Below are 26,312 nucleotides of genomic sequence, written 5' to 3' on the forward strand. Positions count from 1 at the left end.
AACAGGAAAAAATTATTTAATAGTATAACAAAATGCAAAATAAAGTACCCAAGTTACAAAACATAAATTCCTTTGGTTCATGATCACACCACTATTTTTACCTTCCACATAGCTACAGACATCACACCCTCAAAGTGAAGTCAAACTGTCCCCCTCATACTGAAGATGTCATGCCAAAACCATCACATACCCCACTGTTCAGTGAAACTGTTGGCAACTTACATGGAACAGAGCTGTGGGGTAGGAAAAAGGGGAAAGGGTTGCGTTAAAAAAAATGGGGAGACTCTACACATGCAGAACAAGTTAGTGGGAGGGAGCGCTCTGCTGGGTCAACACGCCATGAACCACACCGCTATTCGTGCTACATGAGGCTGAGTCCTTGCTACAACCACACAGAAATACAGACAATCAAGTGAACCTGAGCACCCCCAGGGATAACAGAAGAAAAATACAGAGAAGCAGAGGAGAGAAAGAATGGCAGCAAGAGGCAGATCACAGAATACCAGGGAACACCTACTCCAAATCCTGTTTTACAGATGGGGAAAGTGAGACCTGGAGTAGTGAAGTGTCTTGCCAAAATACATAGTTTATGGGAGCATTAGAACTCCATGCTTCCTTTTAATGTGAGCAAGGAAAAAAAGAGATTGACAAGAAATTGATAGGCCTGCTAAGGCAGGAGACAGACCCAGGCCTCTCATTCCAGTTCTGTTGTCTTTTTGGAAGAGTGCCTATGAGGTCATTAAGGCCTTTCTGGGTGTTTTCTTGATTCTCAAGAGTCAGGGTTCTGGGTGGCTCTGGGACAGAGGGATCCAAAGAAACAGCCAGGCCACCTGATCAGGACAGAAGACAATGGCCTCTAATCTGTTCCCAAACTAGATCTGAAACAGTCACAATAAGCTAAGAATAGAAATTCAGCCATCTCTGAATCAAACACCATCACCTAAATGGTGGCAGAAAGAAAAGTCACCGAGCTGATAATCTGCTGTAGGCTGAAAACTGGAATAAATTTCCAAAGCGCACTCTCTTTTCTCTCTAGCTTGAGGCAGGTATTCAATAAATACTTGAATGAACAAGTGAATAAATGAATACATGGAGACCATCGATGAATGTTCAGTTCCATGACAGATACTGGTTCTGTTCAAGATCCATGCCGAGGACACTTTTGGGGTCTAAATTCTTTTTGTCCCACTGTGCTGGGACTGCAGATATGTCACATCGTGCCCCTGGCAAATAAATAGAGAGAGGTGCAGATTTAAATAATAAAATGTGTCTGATTGGTAGAGATTAGGGGGAAAAGGTGGAAAATCATTCTTAAAGCAGCTGCTTTCTTTCACTTTTTTTCTCCTCTCAGTTTTATGAGAACAGTATACCAGATCCTGGAGCAATGAAGACAGAATTGCTGAATCTCCAAACATCTCAAAACATGCATTTGAAGTGAGTCAGGTAGCCTCACCCACTACCTCCTCGCCTCTCAACAGTCACTTCTTGGACAGGGAGGCTGTGGTAGACTGTGACAGTGAGATCTGACTGCACTTCTCGAAGACGGCCTCAGCAGAGAGTTTAGGCAGCCCCTGATCTAGAGGGCACTCATCCACCAAGCTGTTCATGGGCGTCGGGGGCAGCGGAGGGTCCTCCTCATCTTGACTCAGTCCAGAAATCAGGGAGTTACTTGCCCTGTCCAATTCCTTGTCCACTTGTTCCCTGGACACATCTGCTGTCTCAGGCTGTCCTGAAGGGATCTTCATGGAGTCAAAATATGCTGACAGGGCTTCCTGGAGCAGGGGCAGAAGTTTCTTTCGAGAGACCTGGGTGTTGCCTTGAAGATAGGCATGGAGGTTAGGGTGGGTACTTGACGCAGGGGTCAGCTTCAGGGGTGGAGAGTGGGAGCGTTCCAGGACTTCACAGATCTAAAGAGGAGACAATAACAGGGAAATGATACACAACTTGCCGTAGCAAAGTGCTGGGCTTCTAAGTGAGAGGCTTCCTCTATAGAAGAGGAAGCTTTTAAAAAGTAAGTCGGCCGGGCGGGGCGCGGTGGCTCACGCTTGCAATCCCAGCACTTTGGGAGGCCGAGGCGGGTGGATCATGAGGTCAGGAGATTGAGACCATCCTGGCTAACACAGTGAAACCCCGTCTCTACTAAAAATACAAAAAATTAGCCGGGCATGGTGGCGGGTGCCTGTAGTCCTAGCTACTTGGGAGGCTGAGGCAGGAGAATGGCGTGAACCCGGGAGGCGGAGCTTGCAGTGAGCGGAGATCGCGCCATTGCACTCCAGCCTGGGGGACAGAGCAAGACTGCATCTCAAAAAAAAAAAAAAAAAAAAGTAAGTCAGCCGGGCTCGGTGGCTCACGCCTGTAATCCCAGCACTTTGGGAGGCTGAAGCGGGCGGATCACCTGAGGTCGGGAGTTTGAGACCAGCCTGACCATCATGGAGAAACCCCATCTCTACTAAAAATACAAAATTAGCCAGGCATGATGGCGCATGCCTGTAATCCCAGCTACTTGGGAGGCTGAGGCAGGAGAATCACTTGAACCCAGGAGACAGAAGTTGCAGTGAGCCAAGATGGTGCCACTGCACTCCAGCCTGGGCAACAAGAGCGAAACTCCGTCTCAAAAAAAAAAAAAAAAGTAAGTTATCCTTGAGGCCGGGCACAGTGGCTCACGCCTGTAATCCCAGCACTTTGGGAGGCCAAGGTGGGCGGATCACCTGAGGTCAGGAATTCGAGAACAGCCTTGTCAACATGCTGAAACCCCATCTCTACGAAAAATACAAAAATTAGCCAGACATGGTGGTTCACACCTGTAATCCCAGCTACTTGGGAGGCTGAGATAGGAGAATCATTTGAACCCGGGAGGCGGAGGTTGCAGTGAGCCGAGATCTCACCATTGCACTCCAGCCTGGGCAATAAAGCAAGACAAGAAAAAAAGTAAGTTGTCCAGAGTTCGGTTTTATTGTTTGCAACAGAAGGAACACTAATATACACAGTATTTTTTTTTTTTTTTTTTTTGAGACAGAGTCTTGCTCTGTCGCCCAGGCTGGAGTGCAGTGGTGCAATCTCAGTTCAGTACAACCTCTGCCTCCCCGGTTCAAGTGAATCTCCTGCCTCAGCCTCCCATGTAGCTGGGACTACAGGCATGTGTCACCAGCCTGGCTAATGTTTGTATTTTTAGTGGAGACAGGGTTACACCATGTTAGCCAGGCTGGTCTTGAACTCCTGCCCTCAGGTCATCCGCTCTCGCCTCGGCCTCCCAAAGTGCTAGGATTACAGGTGTGAGCCACCAAGCCTGGCCCACAGTATTTTATTTTAGTATTTTGTATTTTTTATTTAATAGACTAGGGATGGGGTCTTGCTATGTTGCCCAGGCTGGTCTCCAAATCCTGGTCTCAAGCAATCCTCCTGCTTCAGCCTCCGAAAGTGCTGGGATTCATACACAGTGTTTTATTTATTTTATTTTACTTTATTTATTTTTTTTTGAAATGGATTCTTGCTCTGTTACCCAGGCTGGAGTACAGTGGCACGATCTTAGCTCACTGAAACCTTCGCCTCCCAGATTCAAGCAATTCTCTTGCTTCAGCCTCCTGAGTAGCTGGGATTACAGGCACCTGCCATCATGCCCAGCTAATTTTTGTATTTTTAGTAGAGACGGGGTTTCGCCATATTGGCCAGGCTGGTCTCAAACTCCTGAGCTCAGGTGATCTGCCCAGCTCAGCCTCCCAAAGTTCTGGGATTACAGGCATGAGCTACCATACCCAGCCATACACAGTATTTTAAAAACAGAGGAAACAGTTTAGATTGTATATTTCATTTTATTATTAAAGTAACTAAAGCTAAGTAAGATGGTTGTAAGTAAAATCATGCAGATGATGGCAGTTAAACCAGAACCGAGGAACCCCAGCTTCTAATCTAGTGTTGTTTCCAAGTGTATAAATGTGCTCAAGAACTTGAACTAGGATGGGACTAGAATTTATCTAGAGGCCAGAAGAGGGATGGAGGAAGAAAGAATGAATTGAACAAAATAAGACTGGTATCACTATTACCCTCACTTACATGCAGGGAAACTGAGGCTTCAATGATCAGGTAACTTGCCTAAGGTCATAATTTGCATGAAGCAAAACTGACACTGAGCCCAGAGCTGTCACCAAAGCCAGTGTTCTAAATCAATATATTATACTACCCCTAACATAGGAGAAAGAGAGGAGATGGTAGAGTAGACTGTAAGAAAAGGACTCCTGGCTGGGCATAGTGGCCCACACCTGCAATTCCAGAACTCTGGGAAGGTGAGGCTGGTGGATCACTTGAGTCCAGGAGTTCGAGACCAGCCTGGGCAACATAGCGAGATTCTGTCCCTACAAAAAATACAAAAAAAATTAGCTAGCCATGGTGGTGTGCCTATAGCCGCAGCTACTTGGGAGGCTGGGAGGATTGCTTGAACCCGGGAGGCAGAGGTTGCAGTGAGCTGAGATCGTGCCATTGTACCACTCCAGCCTGGGCAACAGAGTGAGACATCTCAAAAAAAAAAAAAAAAAAAAACACACACACACACAAAAAACAAAACAGAGAGAGAAGGACTCCTGTTTCCAAGCATAGGGGCAACCTAGACAATGGTAGAGTCATTAGAAATCCACACAGCTTTAAAAGAGCAGCACAGAGGGGAGAAGATTCAGGAACGTGGAAGAGGTACTTCTAATGGCCAAAGCACCCTTTTCTTAATGACAGGATTAGTAAGAGCCACTATTTACAAAGTGCTTACTCTGCTCCAGAAGTGTGCTTTACACATGATATTACGTTTAATGATCATAGCAGAATTAGCAGTAGGTACTATTATGCCATTTCCAGATGCAGAAGTCAACTGACTTGCCTTAGCTCAAAGAGTGAGTAAGAGGCAAACCTAGAACAGAAAAGCACATCCACCTGACTTTAAAAACTGCAGTTCTTGGCCAGGTGCAGTGGCTCAGGCTTGTAATTCCAGCACTTCGGAAGGCCAAGGCGGGTGGATCACTTGAGGTCAGGAGTTCGAGACCTGCCTGGCTAACATGGTGAAACCCCATCTCTACTAAAAATACAAAAATTAGTCAGGCATGTTGGCAGGCGCCTGTAGTCCCAGCTACAGGCTGAGGTGGGAGAATTGACTGAACCTGGGAGGTGGCGGTTGCAGTGAGCCAAGATCACACCACTGTACTAAAGCCTGGGCGACAGAGTGAGACTCCATCTTAAAAAACAAACAAACAGACAAAACTGCAGTTCTTTTCATAATGACGAACTACCTTACACTGAATGAAATCAGATTTGCTTCCTGGGGAGAAGGCAAAGGCAAAGGGGGGCGGGAAAGGACAGACATACCTTCTATGAGAGCAAAGGATTATCTGGCTGTATTCTGTCTTTAGCAGTCCTCACAGAGCCTAGGCAACCCTCAGAATCCCTGAACTGCCTTAAGCCCACCTTTTTTTTTTTTTTTTTGGAGACGGAGTCTTGCTCTGTTGGCAGGATGGAGTACAGTGGCGCAATCTCGGCTCACTGCAACCTCTGCTTCCCGAGGTTCAAGAGATTCTCCTGCCTCAGCCTCCTGAGTAGCTGGGACTATAGGCACGCACCACCACGCCCAGCTAATTTCTGTATTTTTAAAAGAGATGGGGTTTCACCATGTTGGCCAGGATGGTCTTGATCTCTTGCTCTCGTGATCTGCCCGCCTCAGCCTCCCAAAGTGCTGGGATTACAGGTGTGAGCCACCGCGCCCAGCCTTAAGCCCACTTTTAAATTCTTCCCTAGGCTAATCAGTAACCAGCAGAGGAACAGAAGGGGGAGGAAGTAGGAAAGATAGCCAAATCTGGATCTAGATCACTTCTTCACAGAGTTTGCACTATACAGAATAATTAATCCCTGCATAGTAAGTAGCAGAAAAGGTCTCTCGTATTTCTAATTTTCAAGGCAACAGCATAATTCCAGGGGTGAGGAATTAATGATTAAACCAAGAATAGAGTTTTTGTTTTTTTTTTCTCCCCAACAGAGATGAGGTCTTGCTATCTTTGCCCAGGCTGGACTCAAACTTTCCAGCTCGGCTGGGCGCGGTGGCTCACGTCTGTAATCCCAGCACTTTGGGAGGCCGAGGCGGGCGGATCACGAGGTCAGGAGATCGAGACTATCCTGGCTAACACGGTGAAACCCCATCTCTACTAAAAATACAAAAAATTAGCCGGGCGTGGTGACGGGCGCCTGTAGTCCCAGCTACTCGGGAGCCTGAGGCAGGACAATGGCGTTAACCCGGGAGGCAGAGCTTGCAGTGAGCCGAGATTGTGCCACTGCACCCCAGCCTGGGCAACAGCACAAGACTGTCTCAAAAAAAAAAAAAAAAAAAAAAAACTTTCCAGCTTAAGCAATCCTTCTGCATCAGCCTCCCGAGTTGCTGGGACTACAGGCACGTGCCACTGTCCCTAGCTCAAGAAGGGAATTTTAACTCCGGATTTATAACATTTCCTTCTAACTAGATTTCGTTCTTTCAAAGTAGGAATTGAATCTCTAGTTCTCTTTGGAATTCCCCCTTTCTCAACAATGCTATGATTAAGGATGTTCATTAAAAAAAAAAAAAAAAGGATATTCATATAGAGAGAGAATGGGAAAAAGCAGAAAGGGGAGGAAACAGGTCCAGAAACAGGTCAAGGGACCTCGTGTAAGTACATTAATATAAGAACCTAAGAGAGGTCCTTATAGGACAGCTGTAGAGCACAGAGGTACATACAGGCAGACTCTGTAAGGCTCTTAGGTTGGAGAAGGGACACAGACTCACCGTTGTTTGGAGTGCCACATGGGGACAGAAAATAGCCAACTGCCGCACTGGCTCATTGTGAGTGTTGAAAAAGATAGTCATGGCAACCAGGACATCATAGCTGTGAGCCTGGCAGAAAGCATGGAGATCTGCAAGGAGGTTAGACCTCTGCAGAAAGGCCTGAAAGGGAAGAAATGGAGAGGGATGAAGGACTTTCTCATCATCATCAATAAAACATCCTTGGGCCGGGCACGGTCGCTTACGCCTATAATCCTAGCACTTTGGGAGGCCGAGGCAGGTGATCACTTGAGGTCAGGAGTTCGAGACCAGCCTAGCCAACATGGTGAAACCCTGTCTCTGGTAAAAATACAAAAATTAGCCGGGCATGGGGGCATATGCCTGTAATCCCAGCTACTCAGGAGGCTGAGGCAGGAGAATCGCTTGAACCAGGGAGGCGGAAGTTGCAGTGAGCTGAGATTGCGCCATTGCACTCCAGCCTGGGGGACAAGAGCGAAACTCCGTCTCAAAAAACAAAAACAAAACAAAACAAAACAAAAAATTAGCTGGGCATGCCGGCACGCACCAGTAATCCCAGCTACTAGGGAGGCTGAGGCAGGAGAATTACTTGAACCCGGGAGGCAGAGGTTGCAGTGAGCTGAGATCATGCCATTCCACTCCATCCTGGGCAACAGAATAAGACTCAGGCTCAAAACAAACAAACAAACAAACATACATAACTGCTAGAGGTTTTTTGAGCATAGGAGATAGTACTTCAGCTAGGGTGGTCAGGAAAAACCTCCCAAAACAAGAGACATCTGAGCTGAGTACCTGAATGTTAAGAAGGAGCCAGCTTTACAAAGAAAAAAGCTCAGCTGGGAATGAGCTTAATGGTTCTGAGGAACAGAAAAGAAACCAGTGTGGCTGCAGTACTGTAGAACAGGAGTGGAGCTGGAATGAGATGAGGCCAGAGAAAAAGACAAGGGCCAGATCAAGCATGGCGCTGTAAACCACAGTAAGTCCTTTAGATTTTATTAAAAATACAATGAGGCCGGGCACAGTGGCTCACGCCTATAATCCCAGAACTTCGGAGGCCAAGAGGAGAACTGCTTGAGGCCAGGAGTTTGAGACCAGCCTGGGCAACATAGTGAGACCCCATCGACACATACATACACGCGTGTGCGCGTGCACACACACACACACACTAGTTAGGTGTGGTGGTGTGCACCTGTGGACCCAGCTACTCGAGAGGCTAAGGTGGGAGGATTGCTTGAGCCTGGAAGGTTGAGGCTGCAGTGAGCCATGATGGTACCACTGTACTCTAGCCTGGCAACAAAGCATGACTCCCTTAAAAAAAAAAAAAAAAAATTAAAAAAGACCACTCTGGCTGCTGCGGGGAGAATGGTTTGTAGGGCTGCAAAAGCAGAGGCAGGGACACCAGTACTGAGGCTAATACAGCGGTGCAGTGAGAGATGCTGGACTCTGGTGGTCACAGTGGAGGTAGAGACAAGGATAGACACAAGATACATTTTGGAGGTGAGCCAGGAATGAGGTGCAAGGCCACATGCATAACATGCATAGCTAAAGGCTTTCTCTCCCCACCCACAGCCACAACTTGCTCTTACCTCCAAATCCATATATATTGCACTAATGGCCACCTTGACGCCTTGTCTATAGATAGTCTTCTGGTCCTTTCTCAGCATCTGCTCAGTGGTCAGTCCTAGAAAGCAGATGAGAGACTAGGGGTCAAACAGGGTAGGCCAGGGTCCCAAGACCAAGAAGGCAAGGACAGCCAGATGGGTCAAGGAAGGAAAAACAGCCTCTCTTTGGGGCAATGAATGGGGGAGATAATTGAAAATGTAATCATAGCCGGGCGCGGTGACTCAGGCCTGTAATCCCAGCACTTTGGGAGGCTGAGGTGGGCGGATCACCTGAGGTCAGGAGTTTGGGACCAGCCTGGCCAACATGATGAAACTCCGTCTCTACTAAAAATACAAAGAATTAGCTGGGTGTGGTGGCGGGCACTTGTAATCCCAGCTACTCAGGAGGCTGAAGCAGGAGAATCACTTGAACCTGGACTCTGTCTCAAAAAAAAAAAAAAAAAAAAAAGAAAGAAAGAAAATGTAATCACATAATCAAAAGCCATCTTAAATAACTGGTGACAATAGGTACCTTTAGAGCAAGTAACTTTGGAGAGAAGGATGAAACCCAGAACAGAGGCTTTTACTTTTTATCTTTCCCTCTTCCTATACTGTTTACATGTGAGTTCTTTCTTTCTTTCTTCCTTTTTATGTCAACAGGTGGTAGCTGAGTACAAGAATACAGTTTTTTTTGGGTTCTCTTCATCTTTTGTATACTCACAAAATATTTCTTTTGCCTCCCTAACCAATTCTATAGATTTCACTCTGATAATTTAGTATACTCTCAGCATATTTTATATATATGTCCTGTATTCTCTGAATAGACTGGAACCTATGAGGCTCTTTTTGTTTTTTTTTGAGACGGAGTTTCGCTGTTGTTGCCCAAGCTGGAGTACAATGGCGCAATCTCGGCTCACTGCAACCTCTGCTTCCCGGGTTCAAGCGATTTTCCTGCCTCAGCCTCCTGAGTAGATGGGATTACAGGCACACACCACCACGCTCAGCTAATTTTTCGTATTTTTAGTAGAAACGGAGTTTCACCATGTTAGCCAGGCTGGTCTTGAACTCCTGACCTCAGGTGATCTGCCCGCCTCGGCCTCCCAAAGTGTTGGGTTAACAGGCATGAGCCACTGCGTCTGGCCCTTCTGAGGCTCTTAATACATTCCTCCTCATCCTAACCAAGAGCCAGGATAGAACAATCCAGTAAATGATTGATTATTTCATGCTTAGGCTAATATGGTACTTCATTTCTTTCTGGTAAAAAATTTAAATAATTGGCCAGGCGCGGTGGCTCATGCCTGTAATCCCAGCACTTTGGGAGGCCCAGGCGGGCAGATCACCTGAGCTTCAGAGTTCAAGACCAGCCTGGTCAACATGGTGAAACCCGATCTTTACTAAAAATACCAAAATTAGCTGGGCGTGGTGGTGGGTGCCTGTAATCCCAGCTACTCGGGAGGCTGAGGCAGGAGAATCGCTTGAACCCAGGAGGTTGAGGTTGCAGTGTGCCAAGATTGTGCCACTGCACTCTAGCCTGGGTGGCAGAGCAAGACTCTGTCTCAAAAAAAAAAAAATAATAATATAATGAACAAGGCTTGCCTTTCTGTTTTCTTATCTGGGAGGTAGAAAAGTCAGCTAACATTTCATACCTGATACATCAAACTTTGCCTTTTGTAGGGAACCAAATATATCATTTCTCTTGGGTAGGTCTGGGAAAAGGGCCTCTAGTTTCTCCACATATTTGCTGTCCTTTGGGGTTGCCTTTCCAATTTTAAGGTCCATGTTGACACAGTCCAGGATGATGGTTCCTGTGGAGAAGGGAGATGGTGGAACTTGAATCCTGTGACCCTTCACACACGACCACCAGAACATATATAACCTTCACACCAAATGGACACACACAAGGAGATTTGTATAGCAAAATCTCTGAAAGCAAAATGAGAAACTGGGATGGACTGTGTCCTCAGACCTCCCAAATCCAAACTAAAATGTAGGAAGGGAAATGGGGAAAAGGTAGAAAGAAAGCCTGAGCATCTCAAACCTTGGAGATTTTACAGCCTAGTCAGACAGAGATACACCTCTTCAGTAGGCCAAATCCCATCAAAGAATCTTCTAAGTTGGAAAAGACAGTCTAGTCCAACTCACTCTCTCTCTCTTTTTTTTTTACACGTGGAAAAATGAGAACAAGAAAGGTTAAGAGATTTGCTCAAGGTCACCTATTTCCTGGAGGAATTGGTATTGGAATCTGTTTCCTGCTTCTTTAGCTAATCCTCCTTCCATCATAAAATGATGCCAATAGGAAGCTTCTTGGTCTGTTGCCCTGCACTTCCTTTCTACTTTCTCCAACAAGTATCCCACAGGCCTTTAAACAGATGCTTAATTGTCCCCTGAAAGAATCCTATCTTTTGGTATGAGCTGAATGGCTCTGAGAGCATATGGTTAGGCTGGAAGCGTCTAGACTTTTCCACCCGCCCTTCTCAGGGACAGGAATAGAACTACTGAGGTCCCAATCCAAAAGCCACCCTTACCATGCAGAAGGGCTGCAGTTTGCCTGTCCAAGATCTCTGGTGCCCCCTGCAGGATTCTCTCGGTCACCAGGGTAGCACAGGACCCCACCAGCTCAACTGAAACATGGCAGGGAGGGCAGTGTTTCGGCTCGATGGGTCGATGGTCTAGCACCTCTGCTACTGCCTCCTCTAGGGCTGTGTCACTTCTGTGGAGGGGAGGGTATGGGAAAAGAGGAAGAAAGATAGGTACAGACACTCCAGCTGCTTCTAGCCAACCTCTACCCGACACATCAAGGAAAATGCAGATGTCTTTTTTTTTTGAGACGGAGTTTCACTCTTGTCACCCAGGCTAGAGTGCAATGGTGCGTTCTCGGCTCACTGCAACCTTTGCATCTCGGGTTCAAGCGATTCTCCTGCCTCAGCCTCCTGAGTAGCTGGGATTAAAGGCGCCTGCCAACATGCCCAGCTAATTTTTTTGTATTTTTAGTAGAGATGGGGTTTCGCCATGTTGGCCAGTCTGGTCTCGAACTCCTGACCTCAGGTGATCTGCCAGGCAAGCATTTAAAACTGACCTTTGGTTACTTTTACCTCTGCCTAACTCCTCTCAATTCTTTTTTTTTTTTTTTTTTTTGAGACGGAGTCTCACTCTGTTGCCCAGGTTGGAGTGCAATGGCACGATCTCGGCTCCTGCAACCTCCACCTCCCGGGTTCAAGTGATTCTCCTGCCTCAGCCTCCTGGGTAACCGGGATTACAAGGCACGTGCCACCAAACCCGGCTAATTTTTTTTTTTTTTGTATTTTTAGTAAAGATGGGGTTTCACCATGTTGGTCAGGCTGGTCTCGAACTCCTGACCTCGTGATCTGCCTGCCTTGGCCTCCCAAAGAGCTGGGATTACAGGCGTGAGCCACCGCGCCCAGCAATTCTTTTCTTTAATGTTATAATTGGAGTCATCTTTAAATAGTGTATAAGCAAATTCTGTGAAGCATCTGCTGCAAATATCTTACCCCCACATTTGCTGTCCTTTAGCGTTGCCTTTCCAACCCTATACCCTTGACACCCTTGATACCCAACATCTAAATTTCTCCTTTTTTTTTTTTTTCTAAGACGGAATCTCGCTGTGTCGCCCAGGCTGGAGTGCAGTGGTGCAATCTTGGCTCACTGCAACCTCCGCCTCCCAGGTTCAAGCAATTCTCCTGCCTCAGCCTCCCAAGTAGCTGGGAGTACAGGCGCCCACCACCAGGCCCAGCTAATTTTTGTATTTTTAGTAGAGACGGGGTTTCACCATATTGGCAAGGCTGGTCTCGAACTCCTGACCTCGTGATCCGCCCGCTTCGGCCTCCCAAAGTGCTGGGATTACAGGCATGAGCCACCGCGCCCGGCAAATCTCTCCTATTTTTATAACCCACTCAATACTTAGATTCCATGTGGGTCACCAGGTCCTGTGAATTCTATCTTAATTCCTATCCATGCCCTAGTTTCTAACTCTCTGTTACTGCCCCATTCTAGGCCCTCAATATCTCTCGTCTGGACTATTCCAGTAGTCTCTTAACCAATCACCTGCTTCCAACCAAGAGCCCTCCTGGGCTGTCCTTCACAAAGTGGCCTGAATGATCATTTGAAAAAAGAAAATCTGATTCTTTTAGGACCCAGAATATAATTTAAAATAGTTCCCCACTGCCTAAAATAAAATCCAATCGCCTTAGAAGGGCCTATGAGGCCTCCATAATCTGCCTCCTGCCTGCCCCCTCTGTCTCATCTTTTTCCATGTCCTACTTCTCCCTCAAATTTTATGCTCCAGCTGTGCAAAACAAATTCCATTTCCCCTAGCTCACCATGCTATTTCACGCCTGCCTGCATTTGATTCTATTAATTACTCCCTCTGCCTGGAATGCCTTTCCTAACCACCTTCCCTCCTCCCTCCCAATTCACCAAGCAAACACCTAGTCCTCTTTCAAGACGGAGATCAGTGCTCACTTCAGCAGCACATGCGCTAAAATTGGAATGACACAGAGAAGATTAGCATGGCCGCTGAGCAAGGATGACACGCACATTTGTGAATTGTTCCATAAAAAATATATATATATATTTAAAATAAAAAATAAAGGCTGGGCATGGTGGCTCACACCTGTAATCCCAGCACTTTGGGAGGCCAAGGCGGGCGGATCACGAGGTCAGATCGAGACCATCCTGGCTAACACGGTGAAACCCTGTCTCTACTAAAAATACAAAAATTAGCCAGGTGTGGTGGCGGGCACACCTGTAGTCCCAGCTACTCGGGAGGCTGAGGCAGGAGAATGGCGTGAACCCGGGAGGCGGAGCTTGCAGTGAGCCGAGATCGCGCCAGTGCACTCCAGCCTGGGCGACAGAGCGAGACTACGTCTCTTAAAAAAAAAAAAAAAAAATTAGCCAGGCCGGGCGTGGTGGCTCACGCCTGTAATCCCAGCACTTTGGGAGGCTGAGGCGGGCGGATCACTTGAGGCCAGGAGTTTGAGACCAGCCTTGCCAACATGGTGAAACCCCGTCTCTACTAAAAATACAAAAAATTAGCTGGGTGTGGTGGCGCATGCTTGTAATCCCAGCTACTTGGGAGGTTGAGGCAGGAGAATCACTTGAATCTGGGAGGCTCACTGCAGTGAGCCGAGATGGTGCCATTGCACTCCAGCCTGGGCAACAAGAACAAAACTCAGGTTCAAAAAAAAAAAAAAAAAAAAAATTAGCCAGGAATGATGCTTTTACACAGGAGGCTGAGGCGGGAGGATTCCTTGAACCCAGGAGCTCAAGGTTATGATGATGCTGCTGTACTCTAGCCTAGGAGACAGAGCGAGAGAGACACCATCTCTTAAAAAAAAAAAAAAGGTGGTGGCACGGTGGCTCATACCTGTAATCCCAGCACTTTGGGAGTCCGAGGTGGGCGGATCACCTGAGGTCAGGAGTTGAAGACCAGCCTGACCAACATGGTGAAGGCCCATCTCTACTAAAAACACACACACACACACACACAAAATTATCCCGGGAGGCGGAGGTTGCAGTGAGCCTAGATTGCGCTATTGCACTCCAACCTAGGCAACAAGAGAAAACTCTGTCTCAAAAAAAAAAAAGAAAAAAAAAGGAAAGTTTATTACTGAATGAATCCATAGATGGATAATGCTCTCTCAGGCTGCCTTCTGTCAGTATCCTGCTATAACCACAATGTGCTCAAGAAAAAAATATTAGCAGGAGCCAAACAGACTTAGGAAAGTCACATAATCGTGTTGCTTTTTTGGTAGTTTTTTCCAGTAGTAAATTAGGGATGGAATTATTATAAATGTGTACATTTGTTAAACAGACATTATTGAGATATTTATAGATTAAAAAAAATTTTTTTTTGAGACGGAGTTTCGCTCTTGTTGCACAGGCTGGAGTGCGATGGCATGATCTCGGCTCACCGCAACCTCTGGCTCCCATGTTCAAGCAATTCTCCTGCCTCAGCCTCCTGAGTAGCTGGGATTACAGGCATGTGCCACCACGCCTGGCTAATTTTGTATTTTTAGTAGAGATGGGGTTTCTCCATGTTGGTCAGGCTGGTCTCAAACTCCTGACCTCAGGTGATTCTGCCCGCCTCAGCCTCCCAAAGTGCTGGGATTACAGGCGTGAGCCACCACGCCTGGCCTGGCTAATTTTTTTTTTTTTTTTTTTTTGAGACAGAGCATCACTTTGTCGCTCAGACTGGAGTGCAGTGGCGCGATCTTGGCTCACTGCAACCTCCACCTCCTAGGTTCAAGCGATTCTCCTGCCTCAGCCTCCCGAGTAGCTGGGACTACAGGCGCGAGCCACCACGCCCAGCTATTTTTTTTTTTTTTTTAAGATGGAGTCTTGCTCTGTCGCCCAGGCTGGAGTGCAAGTGGCGTGATCTCAGCTCACTGAAAGCTCCGCCTCCCGGGTTCATGCCATTCTCCTACCTCAGACTCCCAAGTAGCTGGGACTATGGGCGTCCGCCACCATGCCCGGCTAATTTTTTGTATTTTTTAGTAGAGACGGGTTTTCACCATGTTAGCCAGGATGGTCTCCATCTCCTGACCTCATGATCCGCCCCCCTCAGCCTCCCAAAGTGCTGGGATTACAGGCGTGAGCCACCGCGCCTGGCCTGAGATATTTATATATTCTAACATAATACATTATTCTAAAATCATAAGAGTTTATGTAGAAAAACTTTTGCTAACTTTTTGTGTGCTTTTAAATTTTTTTGTAGAGATGGGATCTCACCATCTTGCCCAAGCTGGTCTTGAACTCCTGGGCTCAAGCAACCCTCCTGTTTCACCCTCCCAAAGTGCTGGGTTTACAGGTGTGAGCCACCACACCTGGCCCTTTTGATAACTTAAAAAAATTTTTTTGGAGACAAGTTCTCGCCCTGTCACTCAGGCTGGAGTACAGTGATGTGATCATGGCTTACTGAAGCCTTGATTCCTAGGCTCAAGTGATCCTACCACCTCAGCAGCCTCCTAAGTAGCTGGGACTACAGGCATGCACTACCACACCTGGCAAATTTTTTTATTTTTAGTAGAGACAAGGTCACACTATGTTTATAGATTTTTGTATTTATTATTTTTTTTTAGAGAACAGGGTCTCGCTATAGTGGTCAGACAGGTCTCCCTAAGTGCTGGGATTACAGGCGTGAGCCACCACACCAGGCCACTTTTTAAAAATTAAAAATAGGCCAGGTGTGGTGGCTCACGCCTGTAATCCCACCACTTTGGGAGGCCAAAGTGGGCGGATCATCTGAGGTCAGGAGTTCCAGGCCAGCCTGGCCAACAGCGCAAAACCCTGTCTCCAGTAAAAAATATAAAAATTAGCTGGGCATGGTGGCGCGCACCTGTAATCCCAGCTACTCAGGAGACTGAGGCAGGAGAATCGCTTGAACCCAGGAGGCAGAGGTTGTTGCAGTGAGCCGAGATCACACCACTGCACTGCAGCCTGGGTGACAGAGCAAGACTCCATCTCAAAAAAAAATAATTAATTAAAATTAAAATTAAAAATAGAGTTGCAGGCCAGGTGTGGTGGCTCACACCTATAAGCCAGCACTTAGGGAGGCAGAGGCAGGAAGATAGCATGAGCCTAGGAATTTGAGATCCGCCTGGGCAATATAGCAAGACCCTCTTCTCTAAAAAAAATTTAATAAGTAAGTACAAAAATAAATAATAAGTAAAAAAATAAAAAGAGAATTGCAAACATTTTTCAAAGGTTTCTATTACAATAAATCTGTCTCAGAATCTTTTTTTTTTTTTTTTTGGAGACAGGGTCTCCCTCTGTCTCCCAGGCTAGAGTGGAGTGGTGTGATCTTGGCTCACTGCAGATTCAACCTCCTGAGCTCAAGTGATCCTCCCACCTCAACCTCCCGAGTAGCTGGGACCATAGGCATGCACCACCATGCCTAATTTTTTAAAATTTTTTGTAAAGACATGGTTTTGCCATGTTGCTCAGGCGGGTCTTGAACTCCTGGAGCTTAATGGATCTGGCTGCCTTGGCCTCCCAAAGTGCTGAGATTACAGGCATGAGCCATCACACCCGGCACACAAAATCTTAAATAATGATACCAAAGGCAGATTTAAATGATTTTTGAGTTACCCTTTAGTTTGAACTCAACACGTTCTATTTCTTTTTATTATAGGGTATGTCTATATGCCACAGACATACATATAACTGCAGAACTGACAATATTTTGTGTTGTTTTTCTATATCTAATATGACCTATCAATTATGATTAGCCTATGAGATCCCTGAAAGCAAAAACTCTTTCTTTTTTGAGACGGAGTCTGGCTCTGTCGCTCAGGCTGGAGTGCGGTGGCATGATCTCGGCTCACTGCAACCACCACCTTCCAGGTTCAAGTGATTCTCCCGCCTCAGCCTCCCAAGTAGCTGGGATTACAGGCACTTGCCACCACGCCCAGCTAATTTTTATATTTTTAGTAGAGACGGGGTTTTGCCATGTTGGCCAGGCTGGTCTCAAAATCCTGATCTCAAAATCCTGATCTCAGGTGATCCGCCCGCCTCGGCCTCCCAATGTGCTGGGATTACAGGCATGAGCCACCATGCCCAGCCAGCAAAAACTCTTTCTTCCTCTCTTTATATCTCACTCATCAGAGCCCAGCATGGTACATGATAGGTAGCAATTTAATTTCCTTGTGCTTACTTGGATAAGATATGATGGTCGACAAGGATGAGGGTGAGTTGGCCAGCCTGGTATAATGCATGGAGGTCAATCTCATCCCGAAAAATCAAGATACTCTCTGGAATATGAACCTTCTGAAGAAAGAAGACAATGTCACCTCGCAGAGGTAGTTCAGAACGTTTTATATTTAAAACTGGCACAAAGACTTCCTCGGCCTCAGTTGTCTAGATAGGAAAGTGAAAAGAAGGTATCACAAGGTTTTATAATGACAGGAAAAAGTAACAAGACTACTGGGACCAAAGGAGACATACTTAGGTAAGTTACCACCTTTCTCAAAGCCACAAGTACCCAGTCTATAAAAATGAGAGGATGACTTTAGCCCTCCCTCCTTCTTAGTAATAACATGAAAGTCAACAAGGTAACTCATGGTAAATACCTATTTCTAGATGCAATGCTGCAGAGAAGGAATTTTTAGTCCTCAAGAACTAACCTGGGCAGAGGAATACACACTAGATCACTGATACCTATACGGAACTCAGTAATAAACTGTTTGAATATTGCTTTATGGTTTACATATCCCTCGAAATATATTTGCTCACTTTTTTCCTCACAGCAACACTGCAAAATATCATTTTAGTTTTTATAGATGGTGGCATGAGACTCAGCAAAGTTAAGGGATCTAATTTACCCAATGCTAAATGCTGGTAAGTGGTAGAGCTGGGTCTTGAATCCAGATCTTTTCGTTCTGAGGGACTCAGATCCTAGGTACTACCTTTTTTTACCCACCTTTGCTAGGTAAAAAGCCAGGGCAAGAGCAGACACCGTGGAGTCCAAATCACAGGCTTCATTTCCCAGCACAACATGTAGAGGTCGGGACTCCTGGAGAGAAAGGAAAATGGGAAACTAACAAAAGTATCTCTATTCATTTCCACTTATCTTTTTTTTTTTAAATAATATATATATTTTTGAGACAGGTCTCACTCTGTCGCCCAGGCTGGAATGCAGTAGCGTGATCACAACTCCCTGCAGCCTCAACCTCCTACTAGGTTCAGTCGATCCTCCTGAGTAGCTGGAACTACAGGAAAGCGCCACCATGCCCAGCTAATTTTTTGTATTTTTTTGTAGAGACGGGATTTTGCCATGTTGCACAGGCTGGTCTCAAACTCCTGGGCTCGAGATCCAAAGTGCTGGGATAACAGGTATGAGCCACTGTGCCTGGCCTCTCCATCTACCTTATACTCATGTAGGGCTTCACACACTTCCTGTCATTGATCTTCACAGAGGAGGTAGGTCAAATAATCTAATGGGTCCTCATTCCATAGATGGCATAAGTGTTTCAGCTAAGCTTATAGCATTCTACCTATATCCAGTTTGTAGAAAAGTGTTCTTTCCTCCTATCTCCTTGAATGTTAACTTACAGAGCAGTAAATAAACTTCTGATTTCTTATCTTCTTTGGGCACTCAAACAGTCAAAAAAGGGAATTTGGGGTAGCTGATACATTCAAGGCATGCTCTTGGGCATATCAACCCTGGTTGATTATTTTCTTCCCATTTTCATAATAGGTAAAAGAATGCTTATACTTCTTTTTTTTTTTTTTTGAGACGGAGTTTTGACCAGATTCTCATGCCTCAGCCTCACAAGTAGCTGGGATTACAGGAATGCGCCACCACACCTAGCTAATTTTGTATTTTTAGTAGAGACGGGGTTTCTCCATGTTGGTCAGGCTGGTCTCGAACTCCCGACCTCAGGTGATCCACCCGCCTTGGCCTCCCAAAGTGCTGGGATTACAGGCGTGAGCCACCGTGCCCGGCCGAATGCTTACACTTCTAAATCATGATTGCAGGTGAAGAGGCTTTGAGAATAAAGGTTAAAAGTAAGATCTAGTCCAGGGCTGGGCGTGGTGGCTGGCGCCTGTAATCCCAACACTTTGAGAGGCTGAGGCGGGCGGATCACCTAAGGTTAGGAGTTTGAGACCAGCCTAACCAATATGATGAAACCCCATCTCTACTAAAAATACAAAAATTAGCCAGGCATGGTGGTATGCGCCTGTAATCCCAGCTACTCAGGAGGCTGAGACAGGAGAATTGCTTCAACCTGGCAGACGGAGGTTGCAGTGAGCCGAGATTGCGCCTTTGCACTCCAGCCTGGGCAACAAGAGCGAAACTCCATCTCAAATAAATAAATAAAATAAAATATACTAAAACTAGAGTGCCCAAAATCGGGGTGACAGGGTCTTGGGTTTTGTTTTGTTTTTAAGCATTTATTGAATGTGCCAGGCATTATTCTCATATTTTTTCATGCATTAATCAATCATTTAATCTTTAACCCAATGAGGCAGGTACTTATATCATTTCATTCCAGGTATAAGCATTCTGCTGGGTGGAATGAGACCAGAAAGCCTATGGCCCAGCATATGGCACAATACTTCTGTCTTACCTGCTTACTTTTTTTTTTTGAGACAGGGTCTTACTTTGTTGCCCAGGCTGGAGTGCAGTGTCACTATCTTGGCTCATGGCAACCTCCACCTGCTGGGTTCAAGCGATTCTCCTGCACCATCCTCCTGAGTACCTGGGACTATAGGCATGTGCCATGATGCCCGGCTAATTTTTGTATTTTTGGTAGAGATGGGGTTTTGCCATGTTGGCCAGGCTGGTCTTGAACTCCTGACCTCGTGATCCGCCCACCTCAGCCTCCCAAAATGTTGGTGTGAGCCACCATGCCCAGCCCACCAGTTTACTTTTGAACTTCTATCTCAGCCTGGTTCTGAGAGAGGATGGGATGAGACAGACAAAATGAGACACACTAAATATAGCAGGGTTTCTCAATTTCAGCATGACTGGTATTTTGGACTAGATAATTCTTTTTCTTTTTTTAACTTTTACTTTTTGAGACAGGGTCTCACTCTGTAACCCAGGCTGGAGTGCATGGCGCAATCACGGCTCACTGCAGACTCCACCTCCCAGACTCAGGTGATCCTCCCATCTCAGCCTCCTGAGTAGCTGGGACTACAGGCACCCGCCACCATGCCCCACTAAATTTTTTTTTTTTTTTGAGATGGAGTCTCACTCTGTCGCCCAGGCTGTAGTGCAGTGGTGTGATCTCGGCTTACTGTAACCTCCACCTCCTGGGTTCAAGAGATTCTCTTGCCTCAGCCTCCTGAGTAGCTGGGATTACAGGCACATGCCACCATGCTCGGCTAATTTTTGTATTTTTAGTAGAGACGGGGTTTCACCATGTTGGTCAGGCTGGTCTTGAACTCCTGACCTCGTGATCCGCCCGCCTCAGACTCTCAAAGTGCTGGGATTACAGGCATGAGCCACCGTGCCCGGCCCTTGTTTTTTTTTTTTTCAGATGGAGTCTCACTCTGTCGCCCAGGCTGGAGTGCAGTGGTGCAATCTGGGCTCACTGCAACCTCTGCCTCCTGGGTTCAAGTGATTCTCCCCCTTCAGCCTCCCGAGTAGCTGTAGTAGACTACAGGCGTGCGCCACCACACCCAGCTAATTTTTGTATTTTTTAGTAGAGACAGGGTTTCACCATGTTGGCCAGGCTGGTCTTGAACTCCTGACCTCAGGTGATCCGCCCGCCTCAGCTTCCCCAAGTGTTGGGATTACAGGCGTGAGCCACCACACCCAGCCAAATTTTTGCATTTTTTGTAGAGATGGGGTTTTACCATGTTGCCCATGCTGATCTCGAACTCCTGGGCTCAAGTGATACAGCTGCCTCGGCCTCCCAAAATGCTTGGATTACAGGCATGAGCCACCATGCCCAGCCGGATAATTCTTTTTTTGTGGAGGCTGTCCTGTGCATTATAGGATATTTGGCAGGATCCCTAGCCTCTACCCACATGGATGCCAGTAGCACCCTAAGTCATGACAAACAAAAATGTCTCCAGACTTGCTGAATGTTCCCTGGGGGGCAAAACTGCCCCCAGTTGAGAACTACTGGGTTACAAGAAGGTGAAAATCCATATAGTCTGACTTCTTCAATCAGGGAAGATTTGCTAGACACAAGAGTTTAGCAAAGTGGGAAGGTTCAGAGGAGTAACACATAGCAAAGAATAGTTATCAACTAATGTAACTTTAAGAAAAAAAGGGAATCTAGGGAAACCTAGAATCATCTTCCCTATACAGGCTATCACTCTTCTCTTCCCCCACTGGAAAGCCCCAGCTCAAAAAGGGCAATTTTAGAAGACTTCTGGTGGTATCAATTGCCCCATCCAGTTACGAGATAGGTTTTTGTTTTTAAACCACCCTCTTTGCCATCTCCTACTCTCATCCCTGGAGAGAAATACAGAAGACAGAGGTTATCTGTCCGGGTTCTGCCCAAAGGGCCTCTAAAGAAGTTTGCCCTGAGGTCCTCCCCATGCCTATTTCTCTAAGTCTACTTCAAGAGTTTGGAAGCAGGCCAGGCACAGTGGCTCACGCCTGTAATCCCAGCACTTTGGGAGGCCGAGGCGGACAGATTACAAGGTCAGGAGATCGAGACTATCCTGGCTAACCTGGTGAAACCCCGTCTCTGCTAAAAATACAAAAAATTAGCCAGGCGTGGTGGCGGGTGCCTGTAGTCCCAGCTACTCGGGAGGCTGAGGCAGGAGAATCTTTTGCACCCAGGAGGCGGAGGTTGCAGTGAGCCAAGATCGTGCCACTGCACTCCAGCCTGGGTGACCGAGCGAGACTCTGTCTCAAAAAAAAAAAAAAAAGTGTGGAAGCAAAGGCCCATTCATACTGAACAGCACTGGGGTAGGGGGATTCTTTACTTTTTTCCAAAGCAGTAAGAATTCTACCCAATACCCCAGTCCTATAGTAACTCCTCTGACTTGTAATTCCTCCTCCTGATACCAGAGACCTCTGTTTCCTGGAGACCAAGAACTGCCCAAATGGCTGTGGACCAAAGTGACAGCAAAGCATTTGAGATAAGAGGCTGCAGAAATAACTTGCTCACTGAAGCAGTTAGGGGGAGCGAGTGTTCTCTAGAGAGGAAACTATATAAACATGAGGCATATGGCCCTGACTGGAGGAAAAACATAAGAGCAGTGGAGAAAAGGCAGAGCAAGCAGGAGAGACCTACTGCAGGGTCCAAAGAGATGCTGGAGAACCTTTCCACGCTCATTTACATCAGTGTTGCTTCACTGCAAGCAGCAGCTGAATCAGGTTCAGTTAGATCCTTACCATGAAGAGAATGCTAAGCAGAAAAGCACAAAGTAGGGACCAAATACAGTGGTATGGTTCTGAAGTCAGGAGAAACCATCTACAGAGGAAGGTGAACAATGAACCCCTTGCGCTCAGCCAAACCTAGACAGCAACCAAAAGGAATGAATACAAAAGGAATACTTTGGGACTTGTAGCAAATCTTGGAACTGGAGTGACCAAGGGAGGCGGCAGCATTCCTCTCCCCTGTCAACACCCACTGTCATCCCGGCCTGACTGGACTATTCACCACCCGCAAACCATGATGTGCACATTCCCAGCTCTGCCCTTTGCACTATTTGTTCTCTGTTTGAATGCAGAACTACTATTTGAAAAGATCACAGACTTTGGGGTTGAATTCCAGCTCTGCTTCTTACTTCTTGCAGGACTTTGGACCCTCTAAGCCTCATTTTCCTCATATAAAAATGAGAATAGGCCGAGCGCGGTGGCTCACACCTATAATCCCAGCACTTTGGGAGGCCAAGGTGGGCGAATCACCTCAGGTCAGGGGTTCGAGACCAGCCTGGCAAGCATGGTGAAACTAAAAAGCACAAAAATTAGCCGGGTGTGGTGGCAGGTGCCTGTAATCTCCGCTACTCCAGAGGCTGAGGCAGGGAGAATTGCTTGAACCTGGGAGGCGGAGGTTGCAGTGAGCCGAGATCCCACCATTGCACTCCAGCCTGGGTGACAGTGTGAGACTCCATCTCAAAAAAACAAACAAAAAAAATGAGAATAATATCGTAACCAATTTCATGATGTTGTTAGGAGGATTAAATGAGATAGTACCATAAGTGCCTACGCTGTAAATAGTAAAGATGTGATCTCCCATCTTCTTTCTTTACTTCTCCCCATTGTTCAAGTCTACCTAATGTCTTTCTCTGTGAAGCCTTCCTGAACACCCAGCCCAGAGAAATCCTCTTCCTCTAAACCTCCAGCTTCTAGCACTTGTGGCTCTGAGACAGACCTTAACTTCTATCTTAAGGAGCTCCCTGTCTTTTCATGGTCATGTATCCCTGATCCTTAACATGGCTTATGTGGTGGGTGACTATATATTTGATTGTTCAAACTGGGACGCTTATGAGAATGAAAAGGGGTGCTATTAATGATTACACAGGGGAAAACCAAGACTGCCCTGGGCAAACCATGTGTGGGGCTGCCCAACTTATAAGACATCATTCTCTTCTTTATTTAAGAAAAACATGTGTAACCCCTAATTCCAAGCCCATCCTCCATCAGCTGAAAGCACAAGCCAAACAGCCTCAGTTTTCTGACCATCAGAGAAAGAGTTCAGGGAAAATACAGCTATACTTAGCAGCATGAGGAAATCTAAGCTGCCAATGGAAAAAATACAATCTGAGGGCCACAAGTAAATAAATACAAACTTTTTTTCTTTTTTCTTTTTTTTAAAGACCCACTAGTTGGCCAGGCGCGGTGGCTCACGCCTGTGATCCCAGCACTTTGGGAGGCCAAGGTGGGCCGACCACGAGGTCAAGAAATTGAGACCATCCTGGCCAACATGGTGAAACCCAGTTTCTACTAAAAATACAAAAATTAGCTGGGCATGGTGGCACATGCCTGTAGTCCCCGCTACTCGGGAGGCTGAGGCAGGAAAATCACTTGAACCTGGGAGGCGGAGGTTGCAGTGAGCCGAGATCATGCAACTGTACTCCAGCCTGGTGACAGAGCGAGACTTCGTCTCAAAAAAAAAAAAAAAAAAAAATTAATTAATTAAAATAAATAAATGAATAAACACCCACTAGTTGAAATGACTCTCTTATCCTGATATGTTCTTTGTGGCCTCAAGAGGAGTGGGCAGGGAGGGGATTCTAGGCCTGGCAAAGTAAACCACTTCCCTTCTAAAGCTGAATATGGTATGATAACTACTCTTCAGAATAGTTAATTAGGGAGAAAAATAAACGAGACAGAAAGCCAGAGAGAGACAAACCCTCTCAGCAGAGAAAACAGGAACAATACTGATGCCAGGACTGCAAATTTCTAAGGAGAGCCAGCTCCTGATTCCTGCCTCATGCCTGAGAACTGCACACACTACATTATCCAAGGGGTCCTGGATGAACACCTAAACTGCAATGCAGCCCCACCCTGAAGCAAAGATTTCTCCCCTCAGAAGTGAAAGATGAGTCACCATAAATAGGACATTTGGTTAAATGATTTTTTTTTAATGGAACATCCTATTGTCTCTGTGGCAGAGGCTATAGAAAATTTCTGTGGTATCAAATACTAAAAATATGGTAGCAACGGGAGACTTGGCTGGATTACCAGCTGTCTTTATCCTGCGCAAAGAGAAGCATTCATGATTTTCTGAAAGTTATAATTAAACTGTAGTTTAACAGAAACATTCAAACTTAAGAGTGTATCTGTCTAAATCACCTCTCTCTCTTTACACAAGAAACTTAACGGTGTCCTCTGGAGAACTGGATGGAGAGGAGAAAAGAAAAATGATTTTTATCTTTTTCATTTCATATCCCTTTGGTATTTAAATTTGTTCATGAAATACACATTTACTACTTCTATAATTTAAAGCAATCTAGGCTGGGTGTGGTGGCTCATGCCTATAATCCCAGCACTTTGGGAGACCAAGGCAGGCATATCACTTGAGGTCAGGAGTTCAAGACCAGCCTGTCCAACAGGGTGACACCCTGTCTCTACTAAAAATACAAAACTTAGCCAGGCATAGTGGCGCACACTTGTAATCCCAGCTACTCAGGAGGCTGAGGCAGAAGAATCGCTTGAATTCGGGAAGTGGAGGTTGCAGTGAGCCTACTCCAGCCTGGGCGACAGAGTGAGTCCATCTCAAAAAAAAAAAAAAAAATTAAAGCAATTTAAATTGTTGGCATCTACCAGTATGTCTTGCCATCAGTTCCCCTGTTAACCTTCCTAGAGTCTAATTTTCTCATTTCTCCAGGCCCTGGAGAGGCTATGTGATGATGAAAGCTCTAAGACACAATCTCACCTTTCACAAGTTCACAAGTTTGAAAGGAAGATCTAGATCTTGCTCCTTGGGGGATGAATGCAGGGAGAGAAAGGTCGAGATGCCAGCAATATTGGAAAAATCAAGTATTTTTCCAGCTTCATATTGCTGTAGAGAATATACTATTCGGGCTGGGTACAGTGGCTAACACCTGTAATTCCAACACTTTGGGAAGCCAAGCCAGGGGGATTGTTTGAGTCCAGGAGTTTGAAACCAGATTGGGCAGCATGGCGAGACCCTGTCTCTATAAAAATACAAAAAATTAGCCCTGCATGGTGGCACTGCCTATAGTCGCAGCTTTTTCGGGAGGCTGAGGTGGGAGGATCACTTGAGCCGGGGAGGTGATCACACCATTGCACTCCAGCCAGGGCAACAGAGTGAGACCCTGGCTGAAAATAAATAAACAAATACAAAATAAAAATAGAGAATATACTACTAACCTGGGGGTGGGGGGAGGCTCTGGAGGATATATACTGGAGAGTAGATGCATGCAAAGAAATACTATTTGGTGAGGTTTCAGGTCCAAGGGCACTTTACCAAATGGTGGAAGAGACCAGTCATTTGGGTTACTGGGGGGCAAAATCCAACTGTTTAGCACTTAGAACGGTGCCCCAAAAACTCTACATTAGTCCTCCAATAAGCGCCCTGTGGTGGACTCAGAGGTAACAAAAAGGGATTGGTTCCAAATGGCCTTATGCATTGAAATAACTCCCCAAATTTGTTTTTCACAAGGAAAATGTCTATGTAATTGGTGTTAAAATGGACCTTCTCCCCAATTCAATATGAAGACAATTCATTTATTCCAGCAGCTGAGTCTGCAGCAGGAATTAAGTGACTTTCAGGATTTGTTAAAGACCAGAATCTGTCCCTCAGGGGAATTTGTAGAGTTTAAGATATCTAAAAAGGAAAGCTCAGCAAGCCATCTATCTAGGTTTCTTCAGGGCAGTATAACTCAAAGTAGAGGGGCCGGGTGACCTCCTGGAGCCTGTCTCTGGTTAGCTTTTTGCTGCTAACTGGGGATAACAGCCTAATGCCTCATGACGGCTCAGCATGGCTGGGTGAGTCCAGCTGAGTCAGAGAGCACCA

The 26,312-nt window shown here is 46.1% G+C and overlaps 1 protein-coding gene and 1 non-coding gene across 5 annotated transcripts in view; one reads left to right on the forward strand and one right to left on the reverse strand.

Annotated features, from left to right (window-relative positions):
- Positions 1-26,312, reverse strand: part of PRUNE1 (prune exopolyphosphatase 1) — a 27,456-nt gene continuing 1,144 nt past the window's right edge. The window contains exons 2-8 of one of the 4 annotated variants that reach the window (XM_008970436.4): positions 17,837-17,929; positions 17,072-17,274; positions 10,926-11,110; positions 10,047-10,205; positions 8,386-8,480; positions 6,785-6,943; positions 1-1,907 (exon numbers count right to left, since the gene is read on the reverse strand). In XM_008970436.4, coding sequence (XP_008968684.1) covers positions 1,479-1,907; positions 6,785-6,943; positions 8,386-8,480; positions 10,047-10,205; positions 10,926-11,110; positions 17,072-17,274; positions 17,837-17,929 — 1,323 coding nt within the window. In that variant the 3' untranslated portion in view covers positions 1-1,478. Of the gene's footprint in view, positions 1,908-6,784; positions 6,944-8,385; positions 8,481-10,046; positions 10,206-10,925; positions 11,111-17,071; positions 17,275-17,836; positions 17,936-26,312 lie in introns of those variants that run through there. The other 3 variants (XM_008970438.3, XM_055101573.1, XM_055101575.1) reach the window with 3 other exon arrangements.
- LOC112438294 (U6 spliceosomal RNA) lies at positions 12,872-12,978 on the forward strand. Its single transcript, XR_003026751.3, has one exon. It is a non-coding gene; the product is annotated as a U6 spliceosomal RNA (small nuclear RNA).

This window comes from Pan paniscus, chromosome 1 (genome assembly GCF_029289425.2).
Source record: "Pan paniscus chromosome 1, NHGRI_mPanPan1-v2.0_pri, whole genome shotgun sequence".
In the NCBI taxonomy this organism is placed as follows: domain Eukaryota; kingdom Metazoa; phylum Chordata; class Mammalia; order Primates; family Hominidae; genus Pan; species Pan paniscus.